At 44.6% G+C, this 27,784-nt stretch overlaps 2 protein-coding genes across 6 annotated transcripts; both read right to left on the bottom strand.

Moving 5' to 3' along the window:
- Nucleotides 1-3,642: 3,642 nt before the first annotated feature.
- Nucleotides 3,643-15,210, bottom strand: LOC139382773 (ribosomal RNA-processing protein 8-like). 4 transcript variants are annotated; one of them, XM_071126920.1, is made up of 20 exons: nucleotides 15,091-15,210; nucleotides 13,712-13,894; nucleotides 11,721-11,814; nucleotides 11,510-11,564; nucleotides 11,210-11,293; nucleotides 10,963-11,136; nucleotides 10,758-10,838; nucleotides 10,082-10,196; nucleotides 9,870-9,957; nucleotides 9,643-9,754; nucleotides 9,504-9,573; nucleotides 8,252-9,269; nucleotides 6,865-7,895; nucleotides 6,507-6,626; nucleotides 6,057-6,345; nucleotides 5,068-5,986; nucleotides 4,776-4,905; nucleotides 4,553-4,659; nucleotides 4,326-4,422; nucleotides 3,643-4,220 (listed from the first exon to the last, which is right to left on the bottom strand). In XM_071126920.1, exons 14-20 carry the CDS (start codon nucleotides 6,606-6,608, stop codon nucleotides 4,104-4,106), a joined length of 1,761 nt encoding a protein of 586 aa, XP_070983021.1. In that variant the 5' UTR covers nucleotides 6,609-6,626; nucleotides 6,865-7,895; nucleotides 8,252-9,269; nucleotides 9,504-9,573; nucleotides 9,643-9,754; nucleotides 9,870-9,957; nucleotides 10,082-10,196; nucleotides 10,758-10,838; nucleotides 10,963-11,136; nucleotides 11,210-11,293; nucleotides 11,510-11,564; nucleotides 11,721-11,814; nucleotides 13,712-13,894; nucleotides 15,091-15,210; the 3' UTR covers nucleotides 3,643-4,103. The 4 variants fall into 4 exon arrangements, with proteins under 4 accessions (XP_070983021.1, XP_070983019.1, XP_070983020.1 ...); XM_071126918.1 differs by lacking the exon at nucleotides 13,712-13,894 and having other exon boundaries at nucleotides 9,504-9,957; nucleotides 11,721-11,787; nucleotides 15,091-15,181; XM_071126919.1 differs by lacking the exons at nucleotides 11,210-11,293; nucleotides 13,712-13,894 and having other exon boundaries at nucleotides 9,504-9,957; nucleotides 11,721-11,787; nucleotides 15,091-15,181.
- A 2,083-nt stretch (nucleotides 15,211-17,293) lies between these two features.
- On the bottom strand, nucleotides 17,294-24,513 carry LOC139382818 (uncharacterized). 2 transcript variants are annotated; one of them, XM_071127041.1, is made up of 11 exons: nucleotides 24,341-24,513; nucleotides 23,879-24,063; nucleotides 23,519-23,693; nucleotides 19,549-19,644; nucleotides 18,622-18,699; nucleotides 18,420-18,446; nucleotides 18,084-18,311; nucleotides 17,898-17,945; nucleotides 17,693-17,806; nucleotides 17,568-17,597; nucleotides 17,294-17,476 (listed from the first exon to the last, which is right to left on the bottom strand). In XM_071127041.1, exons 1-11 carry the CDS (start codon nucleotides 24,408-24,410, stop codon nucleotides 17,421-17,423), a joined length of 1,107 nt encoding a protein of 368 aa, XP_070983142.1. In that variant the 5' UTR covers nucleotides 24,411-24,513; the 3' UTR covers nucleotides 17,294-17,420. The 2 variants fall into 2 exon arrangements, with proteins under 2 accessions (XP_070983142.1, XP_070983143.1); XM_071127042.1 differs by having other exon boundaries at nucleotides 18,631-18,699.
- Between the last annotated feature and the right edge of the window lie 3,271 nt (nucleotides 24,514-27,784).

Here is a 27,784-nt window from a genome sequence, read left to right as displayed (position 1 = left end):
CAGTCATTAGTGAACAGGGAGTACAGGAGGGGACTGAGCACGCACCCCTGAGGGTCCCCCGTGTTGAGGATCATCGTGGCGGATGTGTTGTTACCTACCCTTATCACCTGGGGGCGGCCCGCCAGGAAGTCCAGGATCCAGTTGCAGAGGGAGGTGTTTAGTCCCAGGATCCTTAGTTTAGTGAAGAGCTTTGAGGGCACTATGCTGTTGAATGCTGAGCTGTAGTCAATGAATAGCATTCTCACATAGGTGTTCATTTTGTCCAGGTGGGAAAGGGCAGTGTGGAGTTATCACAGGTAATGTTGGACAGGACAGGAGATTAGCTATCTTCCCAGTTGTACCACAGTCCATCATTTGATAGAATATGTTGTTCATCCCATAACATGGTTTACCAAGGAAAAGTGTCTAATACATGGTAAACAGGAGTTAAAGCACTGGGGGAAAAACAGGCAGAGATACACATTGTCTTACGCTTATCGCCTGTGTTTGTATGTGCATGGTTCTCAGCTTTTTGGGAGAAGGACAGTGAGTCGACTGGTGTCAGCAGCTTCTCCAAGTGGGAGCATCAATGTGCTCTATCAGCTTCCAGGCTGGTGCTGCCCAAGCGGACCCCTCTGATGATTCAGGACACAGGCTGAGAGGGCAGTACTACCCACTGTCCATGAAACAGTTGGAATGGCAGCTCAGCCTCAACGCTGGGGTTAAGGAGGTCCAGAGAGAGCATGCCAGGATCACACAGATCATTCACACTTTATCTTTTAACTATTTTCTCCGAAAAGCTCTACAACGATGCACTAACTATCCTTTCAAAACGTTTGGTTTCTGAATCATGGAATGTTTGTTGATTCTCCCTTGACCCACAGGAGGCTGGGCTTGAGATCCAGCGGCTGTGTGAGGGACACTCCCGGTTGTTTGACATCCATCTGTTCACCAGCCAATGGAATCCAGCCTCTCTGGAGACCAATAGGGGCATGCCTGCCTTACACTACGAGGAGCACATTCAGAAGGTGCTCTTCTGGACTGACAGGGTGCGCACAGTGCCCCCTCTCTTACCACCTCAAGAAAGCTGCTCATCGTCACCTGCTCCCACATCCAGGAGAAGATAGGTGTGGCTGTGTGTGAAACCGTTCCAGGAAACCGTTCGAACCAACTACAGACAGGTGACACCAGATGAGCTGGTATTGGAGGAACAGGTTAAACACATAGCTTTTCATTTGTCTGAATAATTTCCTTGTACCTATTTTGAGTCATCAGAAGAGCAGCTACCTACAGATAGTTTGTTATTATTTATTAGATTCTGGACCTGTGGGACATTTTTGTTCCTCTCCTAAAGCAGCGAGCAGAGACAGTGTGCCAGCATCTTTCCTTCATGGCTGACACCATGGACAACACCTTCTCCTCCCTGGCGCACGACCTGGATGAGACCAAAGCCACCTCTGGACCCCACTCAGAATGCTGCTCAGATGCGCAACAAGCTCAAGACCATGTGCAGACAGGTATATGCGGTCTCTGCTCGCCTGACAGAGCTCAGCAGGACCAGTAACAGTCTCAGAGGTGAGATGAGAGAGGGACTGAGGGAGAGTTCCTGCCCTGTGTTTACATCGCTCCTTCCTCACTCTTATCTTTGTCCCCTCCGTAGGAAACCCTCTGGATTTGACTTTTGTAACCGAAGCCAGGCAGAAGATGGAAGCTCGCAAAGGACTGTGGGAGCTGCTGATTGTTTCCACCGCCCAGATCCAAGAGTGGAGGCTGCTGCTCTTCAGGAAGGTGTCTGTCTGGTTGCTCTACTCTAATAGCCTCTCTGTTGATCAACAAGGTACCTAGTATGCTTATTGAATCTGATATGGGAAGGACTAATATGTTCACCTACTGTTGATTTGATGCTAAAAACATTAGCTAACAAAGGGTGGCTACTTTAACACTATTTTGGTTACTACACGATTCCATATGTGTTATTTCATTCATAGTTTTGATATCTTTATTATTCTACAATGTAGAAAACAGGAAAAATTAAGAAAAACCCTTGAATGAGTAGGTGTGTCCAAAGTTTTGACTTGTATGTACTACATTAAAGATTAGAACTCATATCCTATGAATTTGAAGTACATTACCCTACTTACATGTTCAGCCTTCAGCAGTGATAGGAATCTGTTCTTCTGATTAAATTGGGAACACTACTTTGACTGTCTTTTGCCATCTCTGCAGACTTATCAGGCCTGCTGCAAAGTCTGGAGCAACATGTTCAGGCTTTGGCCAACACCAACGACCCCTTGGTGTTGGTTTTTAGTGCTGGTTTGGCAGGAGAGCTGGGTTCACAGCCAAACCTTGAACACCCTGCTTTAAGACTCCAAGTAGCCCTTTGGCAGGGTCAGGAGCACCAACGAGCTGACCCACCCAGGGCCGGGACAGACTACTAGCCCTGAAGGACAGCTTGGGACAGAAGGATGACATTAGGGTTGTGAGTGTAGGAGCTCCATCCCTGGGACCCCTATGCTACTTCCTCCGGGCAGAGTGGGACGGACTGGTTGATGTGGTTTCCTACCTGCGCTCTAAGCTCAACCAGCCCATGCGAAACAGCAAGCCTGCAGTCTCCTCTCCTGACCGTCTCAAGCCTGTTCCGCCTAGAGAGCAGAGGCGCTCAAGGCGTACCTATGTGATGAGGCCACCAGTGGTCCAACCAATGCCTACTGCCTTCTCCAAGGCCAGGGCCTTTCTGTGTGTGTTAATCAGGGAGGCTGCCCATGCCAGCAGAGGGACATCAGCAACATCTCTAAACTGCCTCCCAAAGCTACCAGTACCACTCGTTCTTATTAGACCTACTAAAAATCACATTCCATTTATGAATTGCTGTTTCACCGTGCCCCACTAGGTGCTGAAACATCCCCAGCCTCTCTTCCCCTGAGCGGTGTGTTCCAGAACTGAGAGGGGCAATGTGGGATACACGGCTAGGAGCCCTGCAGGACACACTCTCTCTCCAGCCCTACCTGCTCCCCCTCCTCTGGGTCAGAACACGGGTGAGGAACACAGACACTGTCCGAGCCCCAGACAGCCCCCCTCTGCATCTGGATGGAGAGCATGGGTATAGTAGATACTGGGAACTGGCTGAGAATAACATTATCACCCGTGTTCCTCTAGTGGCCAATCTAGATCCTGTGCCATGTACACTGAGACGAGTGAGGCCTGCGAATACCCTTTGAAACTAGACTGCATGTACACTGAGACGAGTGAGGCCTGCGAATACCCTTTGAAACTAGACTGCATGTACACTGAGACGAGTGAGGCCTGCGAATACCCTTTGAAACTAGACTGCATGTACACTGAGACGAGTGAGGCCTGCGAATACCCTTTGAAACTAGACTGCATGTACACTGAGACGAGTGAGGCCTGCGAATACCCTTTGAAACTAGACTGCATGTACACTGAGACGAGTGAGGCCTGCGAATACCCTTTGAAACTAGACTGCATGTACACCGAGACGAGTGAGGCCTGCGAATACCCTTTGAAACTAGACTGCATGTACACTCGAGACGAGTGAGGCTTGCGAATACCCTTTGAAACTAGACTGCAGAATGCAATGCTGCGATTATGTTGAAGCACTTATAGACAGAGATTTTTACAACAGACTTTAAACTATACATCTTATAAGAATGTTTCTTCTTGCTTTATAAATCTTAAATTATTGTGCATGATAAGACTTAATGCAATACAATTATTTTTTGATTTAATCAAAAAATATACCAATGTTGTCAACAACTTTTGAACATGTTTTCTCTTTGAAACAGACATTTGAAAGCCCACAAACGGTTATTGACAATATCAACAATCCTTGATACATTGTTTGGGCGTCAAAAACACCAGCTCATCTATGAAAGTCATTTTCATATTTACATCCAGTAGAAGATACATTTTCTGTTACTGCCCTTCCTGCTTGACTTCTCTCCTGTGGGTGTATCCCAAATGTCACCCTATTCCCTATATAGTGCACTACCTTTGATCAGAGCCCCATGGGCCCTGTTCAAAAGTAGTGCAGTATAAAGGGAATAGAGTGCCATTTGGAACATATGTTTGGAACTGTTTCTCCCATGTTCTCATCACTGTTGCCCTCATCGTTTCTTGTACAAACAAGGCCTCAGCTCCAGTCCTGCTGCTGCCTTTACCCTCTCTGGAGCTTCTGCAATCTTTTCAAACTCAAAGGAGTAAAAGTGGCTATTCTCTGTGTCCTAAGGAGGGAGCAAAATTAATAGGGTAGGGTATTGTAAAGATGAATTTTTTAAAGCTAAAGACAAAAACATGGCCATCCCAGTTTACTATGATTACTGCCTTACCTTTGTGACCAACTTGAATCCCAGGCTGGACAAAGCACCCATGAAGTTCCTCACATTCTCAAATCTACTTGCCACCTCTGCAATTTTCAGGATACCCCTGCAAAAAATGACAAATTGTTTAATAATAATAATAAATGATGACATAAATATGGAAAATAAATGGGAACACCTTCTATTCCAGCATATTGACATACTGTAGCTTTGTTTTTCTGCACAATATATCTTACCCCATCACCAGCACACGGTTAGCCTCAACTAGAAAATCCACAAGGTTAGTCCCCATAAGAGAGAGACAGAATACAGCTATGTCCACAGTACCATCCTCGAGCGGTACCTGCAGACAGGTGGGACAACAATAGAAATCATACATCACGATTACATGAAAAACAGACTGCATAGTAAACAGGCATGGATGAAACAGATTCGGGATCAATGTAAAGTTGGACTCACATTGGCCATGTCGCAGACAGTTACACGGTCACAGATAGGTGCCAAGTCAAAACTGTGCACTTTGTTCTTCAAGCTAAGAGCAATTTTGCAGTCACCACAGCCAAAATCTGCCACTACCAGAGAGGCAGGCCTGAAATCAACACAAATGGTCTTACAAAGAAAGCCACATGCTATTTCAATGTGGATTCCCCACCCCAGAACCAAGACAATAAAAATACAAAAACTATGCAAACAGACTTATTGCAAACAATGCAAGTATGTTAGGGTCAGATAGAAGCATAACACAACTCACGTGCGGCGTATGTAGGAGATGATGGCGTCGACAGGATTAGCTGGCCAGCGCTGGACCTGTGCCGTAAAGCCCCTGTGGTAGATGCTAAAAGCCTGGGGGTCTTGTCTGAACATGCGTTTTGCCTCCCCACTAGACGTGGTGTACAGAACCTCGTTAATATAGCGGAACCGCGCTGACTCCAAACGCTGCTCCATGCGGGACCTCAGAGCAGTCGAGCGGTCTGCAGAAGCCTCTTTCACCTCCTCTGTGGTGCGTGTCTCCTCCTCTTGCTCAGCAGGTTTCTCTTTCTTTTCCGGGCTCTGGCCATGGAGCATACTCCTGAGCTTTTCTCTCCGCCGGTCTTGCCCTTTGCTCTCGTCCCATTTCCTCCTCTTACTGCCGGGCGGCTCCACGTGCTGCTCCTCCCTAACCAGCTCCTGAGGTTTCTCCTCTTCTGTCATTAACTCTTTACCTAGTGGAACTGCTTTTTCTTGAATGCTCCCCTTTGTCTTTTTCTCTGACAAGTTCTTATTGTTTTGAACTATTTCTGTGTCTGGAGTGGAAGCAGTCTCATTGAAAGTCATCTCTTTTCCCCCTGGGACCTTTTTCCCTTTCTGTGTTTTACGCTCACCCTCTTTCTGCTGTTTTTTCCCCTTTGTATGGCGGTGTGTCTGGACGACCACTGTTTCCCTGTTCACACCAGAAGCTGTTTTTGGTCCATCTTCTGTATCCTTTTGCACAGTGGTCTCTGCTTTTGTGTTTTTTGGGGGGGTGGTATTCTCTCCATTTTTTATTTTGTATTTGTTTTTACATTTCTTCTTGTTCTTTGTCTTGTTTTTCCATTGCTTTCGGTTTAATCTCTCAATCTCAGCATCTGTTGCTGCTTTTCCTTGTTGACTACCACCCATAATGGACTCTCTATTCTTTACCTTTATGAACCCTAGGAAATAAAGAAAACCTCTTCAACTTAAGACAATCAATTGACAGTTGCCAGTGCTTGTGAAACTCACCTGCTTTTATTGGTTTCTTTGCTTTTATTGGCTTCTTAGCTACAGGCACTGCAGTCTCCTCGGCACACAAATCTCCACTGTCCTTATCGGTCTCTTCTCCTGAAACAGCTACTTTCTTGCGTCCTCTTTTGCTTCTTTTCTTCTTCCTCTTGGTGTGTGGTGTCAGTATGGCCTCTGTTTCGTTGTCACTGCCTGCTTCCCAAGGGGCACCATTGCTCTTGCTCCAGTTTGGTACGGACCCTAGTGTTTGGAGGGTCCGTAACAAACTCTTCTTCCCAACACATTTTGTCTGTCCGGGAATGGAGAATGAAGGTGTCAAATTAAATACCATAGGAAAACCAAAATTCAACCCTCTATTTGAATATGTGGTCACTGGCAACGTGAGTTGTGCCTGGCTTGCTAGCTACATAGGTACATTTAATTATAAAGAAAATTGAGATGGTTGCTCACCGTGATATTGGTGCTGTCAGACAGTTTGAAACTGCTGATGACCGTCTTGGTCAGAGCTTTGGCTTCTGGGTCATCGTTCCACTCATCCTCCTCAGCGAACATGCTTGACCAGAGCTGTAACTAACGGGAATTCATTACGTGAACAGGTAAAAAAGAACGCACGTGTATTAGAATAAATGGTCGCTAGATTAGTGTGATGCTTTTCGGTACTGGCAGTAGATTCCAGAAAATATGAAATCAACGCTAACCTGCTTCTAGATTGAACAAACTAGCGTTATATCAGACATGGTATTTAGCAGCCATACGTCCAAACTGCTAGCAACATTCATTCCAATACAACGACGACAACTTCACTCACCTGTCAGATGACTTATCAACACGATATGTTAACGGACTTAATTTAATCGATCAAATGTGAAGAATTACAAGTTTATCTGTGGATATTGCCAATTTCTGTTAAGCCACGTTTGGTTCGCACATTGACGGACCAAAACAAGCGCATGTGAATGACGCAAGTCTCTCCGCAAAGGATGATGGGACATGAGTCTTATTTGGTTTGTATGACTACCAATGGAGGACACAAAAATACGTTTTAAAAAATCACGGAGCAATGGCAGTTACGAAATTAACCTCTATTTTATAAAAGGCAGCGATGTACAAAATAAAGTGCCTGTGATTGTTCTCCTGTTTTCTAATGTGCTGATTTGACAACACTGTTGGGTGACATATTGACAAACTGTATGTAATTCTGTAACTGTCCCAGAACCAGAAGAGAATGGGGACCTCCACTGGCAAAATGTACTCTCATGACAAAAACGTTGATTTGTATGAAACTAAAAAATAAATATACCACTAAAAGATAACATAGCATAAAACATCTTCAGTACTAGACATTTGATATGACTAGGATTCATTATTAATGTATATTTAAATATAATATTTAGCAGACACTTTTATCCAAAGTGACTTACAGTCATACATACATTTTCCACATGGGTGGTCCCAGGAAGTGAACCCATTACCCTAGCATTACAAGCGCCATGCTTTACAAACTGAGCTACAAAGGACAATGTTTGACCCTCAACTCTCAGACTCCTGTGTTGTAAAGCATTGTTTTGAACATCGCCTGTGCAGTTTATTATGGCGGTCAGACTTTTAACCCCTGAGTGGAGATTCTTCTGTCCTGGTCAGTCCAATAACGGAGTCCTTCTTCCCCTGAGGATAAGTGTCCTGAGGATAAGTGTCCTGAGGATAAGTGTCCTGAGGATGAGTGTGCTTTGCCTTGTTGCCGCTCCTGTTTTCTCTGTAGGTAGCGAGAACGGGCATCGTTCACTGAGCTTTCATCATTCCGTTTCTCCAGTTTCTTGAATGCGTCTTCAGCAGACCCCTCTGGAATAAATCAAACACACATAATGACTATAAGAAGAACAAAACAAGCATACAAAGCATACAAATCACCTTGGGGCCTGGCTTGATCAGAAAAGTCACTACAGTAACTTATCTTGTCCAATAGGAATGCTCAATTACGTTTTCCATTTCAAAAACCTTTGCCCCCCCCCATTCAACGTTTTTATGAGACCTTTACTGTATATAATAAAGGAGCAGCTACAGAAACAAATGTTATACAATTCATTCTATACCAGTAAATTCATGCTCAAACTGAAATAGTCCACCCACACAGACAGCGCCTCTTCAACCTCAGGAGGCTGAAGAAATTTGGCTTGTCACCAAAAGCACTCACAAACCTTTACAGATGCACAATCGAGAGCATCCTGTCGGGCTGGCTGTATCACCGCCTGGTACGGCAACTGCTCCGCCCACAACCGTAAGGCTCTCCAGAGGGTAGTGAGGTCTGCACAACGCATCACCGGGGGCAAACTACCTGCCCTCCAGGACACCTACACCACCCGATGTCACAGGAAGGCCATAAAGATCATCAAGAACAACAACCATCCGAGCCACTGCCTGTTCACCCCGCTATCATCCAGAAGGCGAGGTCAGTACAGGTGCATCAAAGCAGGGACCGAGAGACTGAAAAACAGCTTCTATATCAAGGCCAACAGACTGTTAAACAGCCACCACTAACATTGAGTGGCTGCTGCCAACATACTGACTCAACTCCAGCCACTTTAATAAATGGATGTGAAAAATGTATCACTAGCCATTTTAAGCAATGCCACTTAATATAATGTTTAGATACCCTACATTACTCATCTCATATGTATATACTGTACCCTATACCATCTACTGCATCTTTCCATCTTTATGTAATACATGTATCACTAGCCACTTTAAAACAATGCCACTTAATATTATGTTTACATACCCTACATTACTCATCTCATATGTATATACTGTACTCGATACCATCTACTGCATCTTGCCTATGCCGTTCTGTACCATCACTCATTCATATATCTTTATGTACATATTTTTCATCCCTTTACACTTGTGTGTATAAGGTAGCTGTTGTGAAATTGTTAGGTTAGATTACTCGTTGGTTATTACTGGATTGTTGGAACTAGAAGCACAAGCATTTCTCTACACTCACATTAACATCTGCTAACCATGTGTGTGACAAATTAAATTTGATTTGATTAGATTTTGATTTGATCACCAGAGCCCATCAAACACCTGTTTGCCTTTTAGCTGCTTCCTTGGTCTCCCACTTGGCCACCTCCTCTCTGGCCACGCTGCTCCCACCTCATGGAGCACAGGAATCATGGAAGATCACCAGTCCAGCTGGTCCTCCTGGTCAAAGAGCTACGGGGGAGGGGGAGTCAGGTTAACGTGCAGGAGAGATGGAGATTGACGTGCTTCTACACCTACATTGCTGTTTGGGGTTTTAGGCTGGGTTTCTGTACAGCACTTTGAGATATCAGCTGATGTACGAAGGGCTATATAAATACATTTGATTTGATTTGATGTGTAATATGCATTCTGGGGATTTAATGGATTGTTCTGAAGTGATCAGAATATAGTCCTGGAAGTCTTTACCGTTGATTATGGATGAATGTGAACCATGGATCCGTGCCCATACATTGTCCAAAACACCTTTCCAACTGACCTGAGAGAAAACCACAACATTTCAGTTATCTTTCTTGACTTTTTAACACTGCTGGGATAAAAGCCGTACCTTCTTGCCATGTGTATCTCTGAGCGCCCCTGGTGAAGTAACCAGTGCATAGACATCTGCTGAACAGCTCACTCTTATTACCATCAAAGTTCTCCATAGGGAAATCTCTCTTCTGGAAACAACGGACATACCCTGGTTATATATCTGTACATACATGCTCAGAGCTTCACATCATAGTTTTAGCTACACAAAAACTAATAAGATAAGTAAATAAACAAACAACAAACTCCTGTTGTATTCGTAGGAGGAGCTGGGTCTCCTCGCTGAAGGCTGACTTTAGCGCCCTCCGGTGTATATAGTTGTCTTTACATCACGCTGACGGGGCATCACAACAAGTAGGCAGCAAAACAAGCTCACGTTAGATGGAGACTCATGAATATGAATGCAGTGAATTTAATGTAGCTTATTAAATACATCAAGAGGAGTTATGTTTGTATACCTGGCCTTGTCCTTCTCAAACACACTGAGCCACATGGTGAAGTCATTACAGCTGCCCGTCTGCACTCCCAACTGCCTGTGCTTCTGATCTGCCTCCTTCAGCTTCTCTGGATGGCCTGCAGAGAGAGAAATGCTAAACATTTAGATTAGAACTATGACTTGGGATTATGTCTGACTGAAATCCAATGGAATAAAACAGTAAAGGCCATGATGTATACATGTGTATTTCTGACATAACCACATCTTCATTGGCTAAACCGAGGCCTCATGCCGTTATTGTCCACCTGGTCTGATGAAAATGTTCTCCGCAGACAGCATGGTGGCTACAGGCAGCAGGAGGTTCCTCAAAGCCTAGGGAGACAGCCTGGAGCAGGGCCCGGGTCAGCCCTGGGGGCAGGGGGAATTCTACCATCAGCTCACCCAGCTGGGTCACTTTACCTCTCCAACAGACACCACACAGGGGAGGGGGATATTGATAAGAGCTTACAAGAGCTAAGAAAAAGATTGAGTCGTGATAGTCATGAAGAACTGCCAATACTGTATGTAGTAGGTTCCCTCTGTTCTTGATGGTGAAAACAGCAGAGTTGTATCCCTATGTGGTTGTAGATGTATCTGGTGGAGATTTGTATAAGCAATGACAGATGTACACGAATATACAGTATGTCTATATCTCTCACCTGTCGATGGCGTCACATTGGTAAAGCCATTTCAATGCTTCTAGGGTGAACCTCTCCTCTGGATGGTCCAGGTAAGAGAACCTTAAGAGGGACAGACCAAGCAAACATGGCCTCAAATGACTTGTTGGATTGTATTGTATTATCACAGTCTTGAAAAACGGACACTGGTTTCTCTGATCACTTGAGGAAGTGGAGTTGTACCTACCTGATGACATCATGAACTTCCAGGCACTTGAGTGTGAGGATAACAGCAGTGAGACTGGTCCTCTGGATCTCTGGAATGGTGTACTCTTGCATGCACCTGTCCCAGAACTTCTGACTGTAGTAAGTCCCGGCGGAGGTTCTCCCTGCTCGGCCTGCTCTCTGCAGGTCCTCGCTCCTACAACATCACAGCTCTGTTCATTAGGCACAAAACGAAAGGAAGCAAACAAACAGGGACTTCCGGGACTTACTTTGAAATCAGAACCACTTTGAGGAGGTCCATAACCCTTGAGTTATGGTTGAGTTGCTTCACTAACTCACTGTCAGCAATATACCTGCAGTGAGCAAATTACAGTCATGAAATTTGAGGCCTTGCATTTTGTGATGGATAAAAACAGCTCTATGCAGTCATGTCATGACTTTATTATTTTGATTTAGCAAGCAAATGAAATGCTGAACTGTGTCCACTTGTGTGTAAAAGGGAACTCCATCTGTTTTTCTATATGTGAATGTCACAGTGAGGGGTACTCAGACAGTGCCGGAAATCTTACCAGTGAGCATAGATCTGTACAGGGGCAGGATCAGCAGCCCTTCCATTTTACGGTCCTGCAAATCGTAACGTAGTCTATGAATTAAGCCTTCGCATACAACATGTCACAGGCCTTCTCAATATCAGACAGCCCTGTTATAAAGTTGTACCAAAAAAAAAATATGAACCTGTAATCATTACATTAATATTCTGGAGATTATCATTAGGTTTACCTGTTAGAAACACAAGGATATCTCCAGCCATCTCACTTGTGTGCACATCCAATTCCACCTTGATAACCTGTCACAGACAAGAGGTTTGTTCATACTCAAAGTTTCCCCCATACATACAGTAGAGACAATATACCATACCAATCAAAAGTTTGGACACACCTACTCATTCAAGGGGTTTTCTTTATTTTTACTATTTTCTACATTGTAGAATAATACTGAAGATATCAAAACTATATATGGAATCATGTAATAACCAAAACAAGTGTTAAACAAATCTAAATATATTTCATATGAGATTCATCAAAGTAGCAACTCTTTGCCTTGATGACAGCTTTGTACACTCTTGACATTCTCTCAACCAGCTTCACCTGGAATGCTTTTCCAACAGTCTTGAAGGAGTTCCCGCATATGCTGAGCACTTGTTTTGTCACAACGTCCGCCGAAGTTGGTCCCTCTCCTTGTTCGGGCGGCATTCGATGGTCGAAGTCGCAGACCTTCTAGCCATCGTTGATCCTCTTTTCATTTTCCTTTGGTTTTGTCTTGTCTTGTATCACACCTGGTTCCAATCCCATTCATTACATGTTGTGTATTTAACCCTCTGTTTCCCCTCATTGTCCTTGTCGGTGATTGTTTGTTTGTAAGCTTTGTGCAAGATATGTTCTGGTGTGCGACGGGTGTGCGACTGCGGAGGCCTTGTTTACACATGTCTTCCGGCACTACGGGGTGCCTGAGGATGTAGTGTCTGATCGGGGTCCCCAGTTCACGTCTAGGGTCTGGAAGGCGTTCATGGAACATCTGGGGGTCTTGATCAGCCTTACATCAGGGTTTCACCCCGAGAGTAATGGGCAGGTGGAGAGAGTGAACCAAGATGTGGGCAGGTTTCTGCGGTCCTACTGCCAGGGGAGTGGGCGGAGTTCATGCCCTGGGCCAGGATGGCACAGAACTTGCTCCGCCACTCCTCCACTAACATCTCTCCCTTCCAGTGCGTACTGGGGTACCAGCCAGTTCTGGCGCCTTGGCATCAGGGTCAGACCGAGGTTCCGGCGGTGTACGACTGGTTCAGGTGCGTGGAGGAGACATGGGAAGCCGTCCGTGTCCACCTTCAGCAGGCCGTGACGCGCCAGAAGGTTAATGCAGATCGCCACCGCAGTGAGACCCCGGTGTTCGCACCGGGGGACCGGGTCTGTCTCTCGACCCGAAACCTGCCCCTCTGCCTGCCCTGCCGGAAGCTGGGACCGTGGTTTGTGGGGACATTTAAAGTCCTGAGGAGAGTGAACGAGGTTTTTTATAGGTTACAGCTTCCACCTGATTACCGTATTAACCCCTCGTTCCATGTGTCTCTCCTCATGCCGGTGGTGACTGGCCCGCTCCCAGAGTCTGAGGTACGTGAGGTTCCTCCGCCCCCTCTGGACATCGGGGGGGGGGGGGGGGGGGGGGGGGAGTACTCCGTTCGCTCCATACTGGATTCGAGGTGCCGGGCGAGGAGCCTTCAGTATCTCGTGGAGTGGGAGGGGTACGGTCCGGAGGAGAGGTGCTGGGTTCCGGTCGAGGACGTGTTGGACCCATCTATGCTGCAGGAGTTCCACCGTCTTCATCTGGATCGCCCTGCGCCTCGCCCCGGAGTTCCACCGTCTTCATCTGGATCGCCCTGCGCCTCGCCCCGGAGTTCCACCGTCTTCATCTGGATCGCCCTGCGCCTCGCCCCCCCCCCCCGGCCTCGTCCCCGAGGCCAAGATGTTCAAATGTTCATAAATGACCAGCATGGTCGAATAATAATAAGGCAGAACAGTTTAAACTGGAGCATGCCCTTACATGCTGGCTGCTTTTCCTTCACTCTGCGGTCCAACTCATCCCAAACCATCTCAATTGAGTTGAGATCGGGTGATTGTGGAGGCCAGGTCATCTGATGCAGCACTCCATCACTCTCCTTCTTAGCCAAATAGCCCTTACAAAGCCTGGAGGTGTGTTGGGTCATTGTCCTGTTGAAAAACAAATTCAACAGAACAAAGGTTCTTCCAGGGATGGTGAAGACAGGACAGCCTCCCAGGAACACAGAGAGCTTGTCTGTCTCCAGGGTGGCTGACATTACCACCACCTTCAGGGGGACAGAGCAGCCCTTAAGAGGACTTATCTGGACTGGAGAGGGTTGGCTTCAACAGACCCAGTAAAATGTCCTAAAGTAAAACACATTACACAACCGTTTACAATCTGGGATTTGTTTATCAGCAAAACAGCAGCCCCACCACTTGCTTTGGTTATACAACTGAGGGATGGAGTTGGGGATATAACCAGATTACTGTTTTGAAGTAGTTGCATCTATTACTGACCCTGTTAAGGCTCCTCTCATGGGCTTCATCCAAAATGACTACACTGTACTGAGACAGAACAGGGTCTGCCAGGATCTCTCTCAGCAGACAGCCGTCTGTCATGTACTTTACCAGCGTGTCCTGACAACACACACATCTCCTTTCAGAGACACACAATTGCTGATATACACAACACTCTAATTCCCTTCACATTTCAGCGACAATACGTTGACCTATAGAACACCTTCAAGATGCCTAACACATAAGCGTATCCAATAATTTATGTGAAGTATCACTTTGAGCAGTCTAGTACAGTGTTCCCCTAACAGTAAAACATTTTATTGTATCCCTGGACAGGCACACCTGATACAACTTGTCAAATAATCATCAAGCCCTCAATAAGTTGAATGAGGTGTTTGTCCAGGACTACAATGAAAATGTGTACTGTTGGGTGACTCGAAGACCAGCGTTGGGAAACACTGATCCAGTAGGCAGGTGTCTTGGAGCTCTTTCACCTGTGTCGTGCAGTCATCGAAGCACACTTGATATCCAACCTCTCTACCCCAACTAAAGTGCATCTCCTGTGATACCCTCTGGGCAACAGTGATGGCTGCTACTCTCCGAGGCTGGGTGATGCCAATCTTGCTATTACATAATCCTACATAATTAATACAAGTTTACACCTATCTAAACCTTTCAGACCTCTCTATAAGGGCATCACATAGACAAATGCTATAATAAAGGGAATAGAGGTTTGGGTCAATTTTGAATTCTGTACACAGGTCCCATGGGGACGTTGAGTCGTTTTCCCACTGCCAGTCTCGCCAGTGACAACCAAGAATGAATTGTCTTTGACAGCCTGTTGAAGTTTGGCCTTATGTTGATAGATCAGCAGGTTATTTGATTCGTCTGAATCTCCCTTGGTATCCCACTCCGTCCTTTTCGACATGATGGACTCTATTGTTGTTTAACTATGCGAAAGAGAATGATGACAATAGCTGGTTCCAATAACTTATATTACACGTATACACTAACAAAGAGTAAACACATAACTGCTTACTTACTTATATAGAGTTGTAGGTCTGACTCTCCTCCACAATATTCTAACTTTTAGGTCGTAAAGATTCCAAGTTACACACGTTTCTGTCGGCAAACGATGAAACACAGCGACTTCCGGATACAACGCATTCTACGTTTTCATTGGTCCCTGTCTTGGCCAAATACCCTGACGTTTACTGTAAGCCGCTCCCCATGTCTGAAAAGTCCCTGCAGAAGTATTGCCTTTATGCACAATTTTCAACTATTAAATGGAATAATATGCTATAATTCATGACAAAACGTACAATTGCATTAACACACAAGGGTTCGATTGCTACAATGAGCCAATTTTGTCAGTCTTTTATTACAGTAAATGTACAGATAAGATTATTATGATAAATGATTCTGTTACAGGGCATTGAGCAGCCGGTTCCTATGCAGACTTCTGTATCATAATGAAAGTATAGCTGGGGGATAGTGTTATTAATTGGCTGACATAAGTGTCTACAATAAGTTCATTATTTTCACTGTAAACAGGAGCATTCAAGCCTCTGTGCCCAGAAAGTGGTGATGAATACCACCCAGTTACTGAAAAGTATCTAATCATTTTCACACAATGCAATTTTAGTTGTATGAGTTAACAGGCACTCAGACTTTGTAAACTCATGGAATTTCACAAAGGAGAATGGCCTGACTACAAACCAATTGTAATGTGATGGATACTTAACTCCCTTACTGCGGACCACTGGCAGAAACGCAGTCCTGTGGCTGTCACCCCTGTAGGGGCACTTGACAATGGAAACAACAAGTCCTGAACCCAGTGGTTTACCATTGGAAAATAAGTCAATAGGGATTGATCATCTGTGAACAATTGCAAATGGCTTGTAGTTGTTGGTTTTGGTAGTAAACATGTAAGAGCACACAGTCACTGGCGGTTCCCATCGGTGAGAGTGGAAGTACCTGTAAGAGGATATTCATATTTTAAATGTTGAATAAATGAATGTGAAAAATTGATTCTAGACATACTCTACATTTGAGAGTACACTATAAGGAGTATGATGACACTAGAATGTTGGTTCACAGATCATAGGGTCTTACAGGAGGCATGTAAAGGTCTAAAAAGGGCCTGAAGTTGCCACTTTCATCATGATTTTCTAAGAAACTGTTTGTGTGATACAAATGTAAAAAGGCATGTCAAACATTTTCCTACCAATTAACTTTCTGTGAGAATTGCAAGAACAATCTGAGATACCAAAAATATTATCAGCCTACGCTGATGTGGAATAGGCCGTTAGATAATTTTTTATCAATCTGAAAGTAGGCCCAAGGAAAATAATCAATTTGACCTGATAGGGAAGGAGATCTGATAGAGAAATAGACCATCAATATGGTACACACCTGTGATTGAGCGCCACAGTAGGTGAATGGAAAGCGAAAGGTAACAAAGTGGTCAGCCCTGGTTTTGGACTTGCAGTTCTGGCTGTGGCTGGAGGGGATCTGGACTGTGTCCAGGTTCAGAGGGGAGAAAGTGGCATTCTGGAAGATGGTGATGAGAAACCTTGTCCTTGTCGCAGTGCCCAGGAGAACTTCTCAATGTGGATTGTCAACCTTGCTAATTTCCTCTGAAGGGAATGTTTACAGACTGCTGATAACTGATATAATCTCACACTATAAAGCTGCTGATTACACTCTTTCCACAAAGAGACAGCCATAATAGGGAACAGAAAAGACAACGAACCGGTCTGTCTCTCCCATGAGATAGTGGCACTGAAGAGCAATATCTATTGCCCTGTAGTGTCCACCATTTTCATCTGTGTGAATTTGAATACACAGGACATTATCAATTAACCAAAACCACACACACATAACCGATGATATTGCCATTTGATTGATCAGGGTTGAATACATAAGTTACTTACCTTGGACATAAATGTTAAATGCAAAATGGGTGAATTGCTCTTTAGGAATGTAGAGAGACATATACCCATTATGACCACTCACAGTGTCATTTATGTCTATTTAAAGTGCGGTTGAAAGTATGGATTATATCCCTCTCACTCCGCGAATAACAAATGATCTCTGATGGTCAGCAAACAGTGGACATTGGGCCTGGGTGACCATCCACTGGTGGGGTTACACAGCTGAGGGTCATTAGGGTTAATGGCCTTGATTAGATCCTTTCTGATTCCCATTGGATGATTCATTGGTGCATGAAAGAATCTCAAACCATTGAAGCAAAAATTATTTCACTTTATTTCATATTTGTTTCACTTTCAAGACAATACTTTATTTAAAAAATACAACCCAAACAAAAAGGAGACCAAGGTGTTGAGACCCAGTATCCTCATCATCCCCATCATTTGTTGATTTGGTCTGTACTCTTGTTGTAGATAGGGTTTTTATATTCACATTCTGGGAGAGAGTGCAAGAGAGAGGGAGTGGTCTCAATGCAAGATCAGTTAGAATGATTATACAGTATGTTGTGAGGAGAAAAAAAACTTACTCTCTTTGGGTTTCTTTCTCCAAAAGCTTCCTGCAATGAGAAGGAGACAAGGCATTGATAACAAAATGCTAGAGTGCATATTGATTTGTATCAGAGATTACTGTAAAACATAGTGTGTAAGATACCTCTTTGGCGGTTGTCCATTTGGAATCTTCCCTCCTGGTTGGTCTCTGCCTCGTTTGCTCTTTGGTGGCTGTCGATCTGAGCTCTGGCTTGGTCATTGATCTCTGCTTGGTTTGCTGTCAGAGTTCACGATGAGTCAATGTAATTCATAAAAGGATCACTGCAAGCTGATACTGTAAATTGCTCATTAAAAAGCTCTGACTTTACCATAGTAATGCTGTCCGAGACTCGATTGGTGCAATCTGCTCATGAGTTCTGGGGAAGGAAAGTCCATTAAGTTCAGTTACTTCTGAATGCAACATGAATACCAAGCAGGATGAAAATATTGGTATCATTGAACAAGGCAAAATTATTATAGAATGTTGACTGTATGTTACATAAAGTATAGCTCACCTCTATGAAACCCTCTTCTTTTCTCACTCAAATCTCTCACTGGTTTATTTTGGTATCTAGCTGGTTCGTGCTGGTGTCTTGGTGGTTCGTGCTGGTTTCTTGGTGGTTCATGCAGAATTCCGGTTGGATCATACTGAATTGTGGTTGGATCCTGCTGAATTCTGGTTGGATTTTGCTGAATTCTGGTCGGTTCATGCTGCATTCTGGTTGGATCGTGCTCATTGTTTTCTGTTGAAAGGAGGGAAGAGAACAGTTCAAACTAGGTCCATGTAGAAAAGAAAACAACATTAAAATTCCATTCAATGAAAATGGTAAATCTAAAATAATAAAATGTACCATAGATAGGTCGCTCATTGCCGGCTCCTAAATTAAGACAAAAACAGATGTGAGCATCAGTCTGGAAATGCACCATGACTTTGTACTGTGGTCTTGTTTTGGTAAATATATAATGATGTTGTAATGTGGCATAAACTTAACCACATGGACATTAAAAGACACTGTGTGTGTGTGTGTGTGTGTGTAACCTACGTGTGCTTACGTTTTTTACCTCTCTTCTGTGCCACGTCTCTCCCAACATCGTCACTACACGCAACGTCCTCAGGAAGTGTACTGGATCCTGTCATATTATACAGAATTCTACATTAATTTCATGTTTCAATCAGATTTGAAAAGGGTGCTCAAATACTATAGAGGTAATAAAACAAGAAAAGGCACTGCTATAAGATTATCATGTTTTCAGGCGTTATGTCTTTATTGAAAGTACAAGTACATCACATTTCACAAAAATATTAGGTTACTTTGAAATGTTCCACTGCTTAATTCCACATATTGGGTGGAATTAAGACATGCATGTAGGCCTGTTTAAACTGTGCAATGTACATCTTTTTAGTAGGATATGTAGCTACATAACTGACATGGTGTCACGTCTGCTCCCGCTCTTCCCCCCTGGCGCTCAATGGCGCCAGGCCGCCCTGCATCACGCACTCCTGCCATCATCAATTACACACACCTGCCTTCCCTCGTCACACGCATCAGCGATATTGGATTCACCTGGACTCACTCATCACCTGTTTATTACCTCCCCTATATTTGTCAGTTCCCCTGCTCTATTCCCTTCTGATGCATTAATTGTTTTTGTCTTTGTTACCCTTGTGCTGACGCTGTTCCTGTCTCCTTCCATGTCCGTTCCTTAGTAAATGTTTGATTCCCCGTACCTGCTTTGTCTCTCCAGTGTCAATTCATGTGACACATGGAAGGAGCTTGCAAAGTTGCCCAATCAGCATCATAACATTTACATCAGAAAGAAAGGATGCTGCTTAATGCTCATAGGAAGATTCAAATTAGCCTGAATAACTGTCAATGTACTCTATACTGTGCAGTATACCATGCTAGCTGCTTCATCAATATCATTCCAGTACTGAAGTAAGACTGAGGGAGTCAGAAAGAGGAACATGGGGGTGCTCACGTGTCCATTTCACCCAGCAGAAACAGCCACTCAGGAGCACTATGAGGACGGCCACACCACCAACGCTGAAAAACAACACTTGCAGATCTCTACTGTCTGAAGAGAGGAAGAGGTGGTTTTATTTCAAATCAAATCAAATCAAATTTTATTTGTCACATACACATGGTTAGCAGATGTTAATGCGAGTGTAGCGAAATGCTTGTGCTTCTAGTTCCGACAATGCAGTAATAACCAACAAGTAATCTAACTAACAATTCCAAAACTACTGTCTTGTACACAGTGTGAGGGGATAAAGAATATGTACATAAGGATATATGAATGAGTGATGGTACAGAGCAGCATAGGCAGATACAGTAGATTGTATCGAGTACAGTATATACATATGAGATGAGTATGTAAACAAAGTGGCATAGTTAAAGTGGCTAGTGATACATGTATTACATAAGGATACAGTCGATGATATAGAGTACAGTATATACGTATGCCTATGAGATGAATAATGTAGGGTAAGTAACATTATATAAGGTAGCATTGTTTAAAGTGGCTAGTGATATATTTACATCATTTCCCATCAATTCCCATTATTAAAGTGGCTGGAGTTGAGTCAGTGTCAGTGTGTTGGCAGCAGCCACTCAATGTTAGTGGTGGCTGTTTAACAGTCTGATAGCCTTGAGATAGAAGCTGTTTTTCAGTCTCTCGGTCCCAGCTTTGATGCACCTGTACTGACCTCGCCTTCTGGATGATAGCGGGGTGAACAGGCAGTGGCTCGGGTGGTTGATGTCCTTGATGATCTTTATGGCCTTCCTGTGACATCGGGTGGTGTAGGTGTCCTGGAGGGCAGGTAGTTTGCCCCCGGTGATGCGTTGTGCAGACCTCACTACCCTCTGGAGAGCCTTACGGTTGAGGGCGGAGCAGTTGCCGTACCAGGCGGTGATACAGCCCGCCAGGATGCTCTCGATTGTGCATCTGTAGAAGTTTGTGAGTGCTTTTGGTGACAAGCCGAATTTCTTCAGCCTCCTGAGGTTGAAGAGGCGCTGCTGCGCCTTCTTCACAATGCTGTCTGTGTGAGTGGACCAATTCAGTTTGTCTGTGATGTGTATTCCGAGGAACTTAAAACTTGCTACCCTCTCCACTACTGTTCCATCGATGTGGATAGGGGGGTGTTCCCTCTGCTGTTTCCTGAAGTCCACAATCATCTCCTTAGTTTTGTTGACGTTGAGTGTGAGGTTATTTTCCTGACACCACACTCCAAGGGCCCTCACCTCCTCCCTGTAGGCCGTCTCGTCGTTGTTGGTAATCAAGCCTACCACTGTTGTGTCGTCCGCAAACTTGATGATTGAGTTGGAGGCGTGCGTGGCCACGCAGTCGTGGGTGAACAGGGAGTACAGGAGAGGGCTCAGAACGCACCCTTGTGGGGCCCCAGTGTTGAGGATCAGCGGGGAGGAGATGTTGTTGCCTACCCTCACCACCTGGGGGCGGCCCGTCAGGAAGTCCAGTACCCAGTTGCACAGGGCGGGGTCGAGACCCAGGGTCTCGAGCTTGATGACGAGCTTGGAGGGTACTATGGTGTTGAATGCCGAGCTGTAGTCAATGAACAGCATTCTCACATAGGTATTCCTCTTGTCCAGATGGGTTAGGGCAGTGTGCAGTGTGGTTGAGATTGCATCGTCTGTGGACCTATTTGGGCGGTAAGCAAATTGGAGTGGGTCTAGGGTGTCAGGTAGGGTGGAGGTGATATGGTCCTTGACTAGTCTCTCAAAGCACTTCATGATGACGGAAGTGAGTGCTACGGGGCGGTAGTCGTTTAGCTCAGTTACCTTAGCTTTCTTGGGAACAGGAACAATGGTGGCCCTCTTGAAGCATGTGGGAACAGCAGACTGGTATAGGGATTGATTGAATATGTCCGTAAACACACCGGCCAGCTGGTCTGCGCATGCTCTGAGGGCGCGGCTGGGGATGCCGTCTGGGCCTGCAGCCTTGCGAGGGTTAACACGTTTAAATGTCTTACTCACCTCGGCTGCAGTGAAGGAGAGACCGCAAGTTTTCGTTGCAGGCCGTGTCAGTGGCACTGTATTGTCCTCAAAGCGGGCAAAAAAGTTATTTAGTCTGCCTGGGAGCAGGACATCCTGGTCCGTGACTGGGCTGGATTTCTTCCTGTAGTCCGTGATTGACTGTAGACCCTGCCACATGCCTCTTGTGTCTGAGCCGTTGAATTGAGATTCTACTTTGTCTCTGTACTGACGCTTAGCTTGTTTGATAGCCTTGCGGAGGGAATAGCTGCACTGTTTGTATTCGGTCATGTTACCAGACACCTTGCCCTGATTAAAAGCAGTGGTTCGCGCTTTCAGTTTCACACGAATGCTGCCATCAATCCACGGTTTCTGGTTAGGGAATGTTTTAATCGTTGCTATGGGAACGACATCTTCAACGCACGTTCTAATGAACTCGCACACCGAATCAGCGTATTCGTCAATGTTGTTGTCTGACGCAATACGAAACATGTCCCAGTCCACGTGATGGAAGCAGTCTTGGAGTGTGGAGTCAGCTTGGTCGGACCAGCGTTGGACAGACCTCAGCGTGGGAGCCTCTTGTTTTAGTTTCTGTCTGTAGGCAGGGATCAACAAAATGGAGTCGTGGTCAGCTTTTCCGAAAGGGGGGCGGGGCAGGGCCTTATATGCGTCGCGGAAGTTAGAGTAACAATGATCCAAGGTCTTTCCACCCCTGGTTGCGCAATCGATATGCTGATAAAATTTGGGGAGTCTTGTTTTCAGATTAGCCTTGTTAAAATCCCCAGCTACAATGAATGCAGCCTCCGGATAAATGGTTTCCAGTTTGCAAAGAGTCAAATAAAGTTCATTCAGAGCCAACGATGTGTCTGCTTGGGGGGGGATATATACGGCTGTGATTATAATCGAAGAGAATTCTCTTGGTAGATAATGCGGTCTACATTTGATTGTGAGGAATTCTAAATCAGGTGAACAGAAGGATTTGAGTTCCTGTATGTTTCTTTCATCACACCATGTCACGTTAGTCATAAGGCATACGCCCCCGCCCCTCTTTTTACCAGAAAGAGGTTTTTTCCTGTCTGCGCGATGCGTGGAGAAACCTGTTGGCTGCACCGCTTCGGATAGCGTCTCTCCAGTAAGCCACGTTTCCGTGAAGCAAAGAACGTTACAGTCTCTGATGTCCCTCTGGAATGCTACCCTTGCTCGGATTTCATCAACCTTGTTGTCAAGAGACTGGACATTGGCAAGAAGAATGCTAGGGAATGGTGCACGATGTGCCCGTCTCCGGAGTCTGACCAGAAGACCGCCTCGTTTCCCTCTTTTTCGGAGTCGTTTTTTTGGGTCGCTGCATGGGATCCACTCCGTTGTCCTGTTTGTAAGGCAGAGCACAGGATCCGCGTCGCAAAAAGCGTATTCTTGGTCGTACTGATGGTGAGTTGACGCTGATCTTATATTCAGTAGTTCTTCTCGACTGTATGTGATGAAACCTAAGATGACCTGGGGTACTAATGTAAGAAATAACACGTAAAAAAAACAAAAAACTGCCGCCCTCTTGCTTAATGTTTCCTGTAAGGTACATGTACCTTACAGGAAACATTAAGCAAGAGGGCTGCTTTGTCTAACCCGACCAGAAATATGTTGGCCCTTACATAAAGTGATTGTGTAAGGAAAAACCGACCACATGCTGTGTATACAGAGTGCATCTCTGCAGTTTGCATACACAGTATGAAGCCTACACCAATTATTTTGACTCATTACAGGTGACTTGAAAGGGTCCTAGATTTTCGGATACAACAGTATAAGAGATTATTGTTCTAATGTAACAATAAACTGACTTTCTTTTGATACAAATATTTGGTTGAGGTCACAAGAAAAATCAAACCTACAACTCAGGTATTGTTACAAGCACCATTCTCCAACCAACTGAGCCACTGGAGATACTGTAGATACTAGCACAGTGTTACCTTGATCAAGTTCCTCAACTTCCACTCGATGGCACTGGTCATTACTCTGTAGCTCACAGCAGTAGGAACCCAGGTCTGAGGCCTGAAGGGCATCGATGCTGATGGAGAAGTTCCCCAGACCTCCCTGATTGGGGAAAACCTTCACTCTGCCTTGCCTAGGGTCCAGAAAGTCCACCTGATAATAATACATTCGTATTTTATTTACATATTATTTGAAGAACGCTTTTTATTACATGCAGAAATTACAAAGCTATACATTAAAAATAAGGTAAAAAATGCTTTTAAAAGGTTAAAGTCTCAAAGCTAAAAAAGAAGGCTAGTATTGTATATGATATGCAGACAACCGAAGGAGGCAACAACCTTCCCAGAGGATGTGATGTTGACCAGGCTGGCACCAGAACCAGAGATCTGGTTCCACACCACCCATCCATGGCCAGGGCTGATGCCCAGAGAGGTAGACCCAAAGCTGCATGACAAGAGCACCGCAGAGCCCAGTGGAGCCTGGAGGGTGGATGTGTTACAGGAGGCATGGCAATGTTTGTTACCTAAAGGAGGAGTGTTGGGTTTGGACGGTTATCAGGCTCATATACAAACATTGAAATGTAATGGTTAAGATATACAATTCTCAGCAGCATACATACATTTTTCTATTGTAAGCTAAATATAGGGTTTAAAGAATTACACCATTATTTTCTTGATGCACAACACACTCACGACAGGAAGCTTCTCTTCAATTTCTACTCTCCTATTCTACATTTATTCTCTCATATCTCTACATAAAATGCTATATCTATATTATCATTCATTATCTTAAGCACTTACCCATTGAAGCAACAGAGGTATAACATAATACCATCCAGAAAAAACAGCCGTCAGTTTTGACCAAGAACATTTTCTGTATTTTAATATATGGTGGTGAGTGGTATCAGAAATGTAAGTGAAAGTATCAGGCACATACATTCAGTAGCTACTATATGAGCAAGGTAAATGGCAAACCTCTGCAACTAAGTTCAGACACAGAGGGAATCAATTAGGTCACTTCCTGTCTGAGCAGCTGTGCCTCTTTCAATTCTTCCCGTTTAATTTTATACATATCTGAAAACATTTAATATAGTGTTACATTTAAACTGGTACTTAATTTATTTTATATGTTATTCACGTTATAACAATCACAAGTACTTAGATTATGTTCATGTAGACAGCTTTTTCTGTGATTATTAACAACTATGAAGCATATTCATGCACATAAACCAGGTTATTTTAGTGCATGACACATATAGTTAATTTAGGTTCATAAATGCTTATTTTACTGTACTCACCCAAATACTATTTGTAGCTGCAGCCAATGGAACAAAGTTCTGAGCAGTAGCACAGACGTGGTCTTCTTACTCAGAAGACCACAGTAGCTTCCTGTTGAAGGGGGCCTTCAGTTGCAAGTGATATGCAAAGGTAAACCACACTCTGTAACAAGGCCTCTGTCTGTTGGATGGATGCAGCGTGGGGTGGGTTGATGATCAAGAGTGAGACAAGCACATGCACTGTAGATGAACATTGTGTTGAAAGTATTGTTTTATTCTAATCTAATGTTGACATATCTTTTGACAAGAAAGTAGAGGTTGTAATGAACACACCTTCAATATGAATCCCTGTGTGCTACACAATGTTGACTAGAGAAAAGTAGACAAAATACATGCATACAAATTAATATTGTAAAGACTGATCATCGAAATTAAAGAGGCAGACATTTTACTAAGATCAACCATATTTGTTATCATTAGAAATGTATTTATTATTACTTGGGTCTTTTGGAGGATCTCAATTGGAAAAAGTCCATCCTCTCCTCGATTCCTCCGTCCTCCTCTCCTGCATGAACTGGAAACCGATAAGGGGTCGAGTGGTCGAGGAGATTGTCAATTCGTTAGAAGGCAAACAGGAATCTGCTCACCTCCTTCATTACCTACTTTGGCAGAGAATACTCAATAGTGTATACACACCCCCTTTGAATCAGATGCTGTTTTCTCTAAGGAGAGCATGCTCACATTTAAAAAATACGCTAATTATTTTATCTATAACATGTCTTGCACACAACTAGTTCAATTGGTTTTTGCACTTTACACATTTATTTGGGGATTCCACCCCTCTAGAAGTCCTTTGCTTGATGACGCATGAGTGGAGGAGAGTCATTTCATACAAGCGCATTTGTTTTCACATTTCACTCCGCGATTACCTTTGACCTTTTTCAAAAGCAGGCAAGGAGAGGACAGAGGACAGGACACGATGAGTCGAGCAAAACCAATTGAGAGTCTCTCTTCGTCTTGTCACTATAGTTTTTGTAACTATTGTGTGTGTTGTCACAAAATACAGTCACCATGACTACTCAAGCAACTTGCTTCCTTTTTAACAAGGAAAGACAAATCATCTGTTGACGTGACATAACTTTGTGGTTAAAACCAAAGACTGACACTGCAGACAACCAGCAAATCGTTTCTATGTTGAATTTATTTTCCAACCTGGTTCATGCTTTGCAAATCATAAAACCGTCATAGCCATGCTACATCTGCCAACACAGTTTGAGTAGCTCATATCAGACATCTCATGCAACACCTTTCATCAATTTAAATAGAAAATGGGGAATGTTTGTCAATCTAGTTTGTTGTTTAATTTAAGTTGTTAGACATGTGCTCTCGTAGCTCTCACACCCTGGTGACAGAAAGCAACTTTGTAGAGGTACACAGAGGGCCTCTTGTCACCTTTGTTAGAGTAATGTCACTGTCTGTGGTCCAGACTGGATACAGCTGAAACCCACTTTCAGTTCTGCTGGTCTGCTGGAGACAAGGGAGAGAGAGGAGTTACAGGAAACATAACATATCAATTCAAGTTTAAAATGCTCCCTGCAAAAACAGAGGTGAAAATACACACCTACTGTTTCCACTTCACGCTAAATGTATTATGTAATGTATTTGTATTGTAATGATACATTGTATGTAATGTGCTGCATGTCAAACACTTTCATATAGGATCAATATCATACCAAATGTTTTGTGAACACACAGCATGTCTTTTGTATTTGTGTATCATGATCTGTACAAATAAGTAGTAATCCACAAATGTAAATCACTATCCACAAACAAACACCTTTTGGTACGACTTCACAGTGGTGCACAGGGCAGGGGCACGCCACTCCAAGTCGGCCCTGTACTGCAGACGGGTACCGCCACTGTGAGAGGGCTGTGTGCAGTGGAGAGGGTCTGTGCCACAGTGTCGGGCGAGCAGGCCTGTCTGCTGTGAGCTGCAGACTGCCGCTGTGGGTGAACGGGGCAGCAGCAGGGACAGAACACAGACCTACAGCCGGTGCTACAGTGGATAGAGGCGCAGCCAAGGCCACCATTGGAAGAGGTGGCAGCGCTCTCACTCGCGACAAAGGGTTGTGGTCAAAGTTTGAGAGACTGCGGCTGGCTGATGGTGTGCTACAGCGGGCATGGAAGGAGACAGCTACGGAAGAGGAGAGGTGGCGGTCCAAAAAGCATTGCGGAGGCTGTTCTCCAGAGTGCTCATGGCAGGGGTGGGGACTGGACACTTTGCGGGTCACAAAATCACTCCGCCGCCTCCATCAGGGCTTTTACTGGGGGCAGCACATGCAGGACTGTGACGGAGCTGTGACAACTGCACAGCCAAAAAGGGCCCTCCAGCTCCAACAGTTCCCGGTGGGTGGGGGATGTAGTTGGGCCACTCCCCACCACAGACAGTGGAAACCTCTGGGTACTCATGGCCATGGACTATTTCACCAAATAGTCTGGGACCAGGAGGCAGAGACCATTGTCGACTCCCAGACAGCAGGGATTTTCTGCAGGTTCGGTGCTGCGTAATCCATCCACAGCGACCAAGGCAGAAACTTTGAGTCACGTGTGTTCGCCACCATGTGTGAGAGGCTGGGTATGCAAAAGACCCGCACTCCTCCTCTCCATCCTCAAAGTGATCGTGTGAACAGCCACTGACACTTGTTGACTTGGCAAACAAGACAAACTGGCACAGACAGACAGAAAACACAGACATAAATACCCAGGAAATAAGTGGAGAAGATGGGCGACACCTGGGCGACACCTGGAGGGGGGTGGAGACAAGCACAAGGACAGGTGAATCACATACTATAATTGCTGCAACCTTGAAAGGCAGACATCAACATGGCCGAATGAGAGGCTGTCAGCGATTTATAAAAATCACTTTCTACGGATACAAACTTTTTTCTACAACTACGACTACAAATTG

Source organism: Oncorhynchus clarkii, chromosome 24 (assembly GCF_045791955.1).
Source record: "Oncorhynchus clarkii lewisi isolate Uvic-CL-2024 chromosome 24, UVic_Ocla_1.0, whole genome shotgun sequence".
Taxonomy (NCBI): Eukaryota; Metazoa; Chordata; class Actinopteri; order Salmoniformes; family Salmonidae; genus Oncorhynchus; species Oncorhynchus clarkii.
This window is presented reverse-complemented; position numbering and strand designations above follow the sequence as displayed.

Excerpts from the sequence above, each read along its gene's own strand:
- LOC139382773 (XM_071126917.1), bottom strand. Across the intron at positions 4,906-5,067 it reads ATCTCCTACATACGCCGCAC|GCCTGCCTCTCTGGTAGTGG; the intron begins GTGAGTTGTGTT and ends TGTTGATTTCAG. Across the intron at positions 4,221-4,325 it reads GATTCAAGTTGGTCACAAAG|GACACAGAGAATAGCCACTT; the intron begins GTAAGGCAGTAA and ends CTCCCTCCTTAG.
- LOC139382818 (XM_071127041.1), bottom strand. The coding sequence starts at position 24,410 with ATGTTCTTGGTCAAAACTGACGGCTGTTTTTTCTGGATGGTATTATGT. Across the intron at positions 24,064-24,340 it reads TACCTCTGTTGCTTCAATGG|GTAACAAACATTGCCATGCC; the intron begins GTAAGTGCTTAA and ends CTCCTCCTTTAG. Across the intron at positions 18,447-18,621 it reads ACAGAAGAGAGGTAAAAAAC|GAGCCGGCAATGAGCGACCT; the intron begins GTAAGCACACGT and ends GTCTTAATTTAG.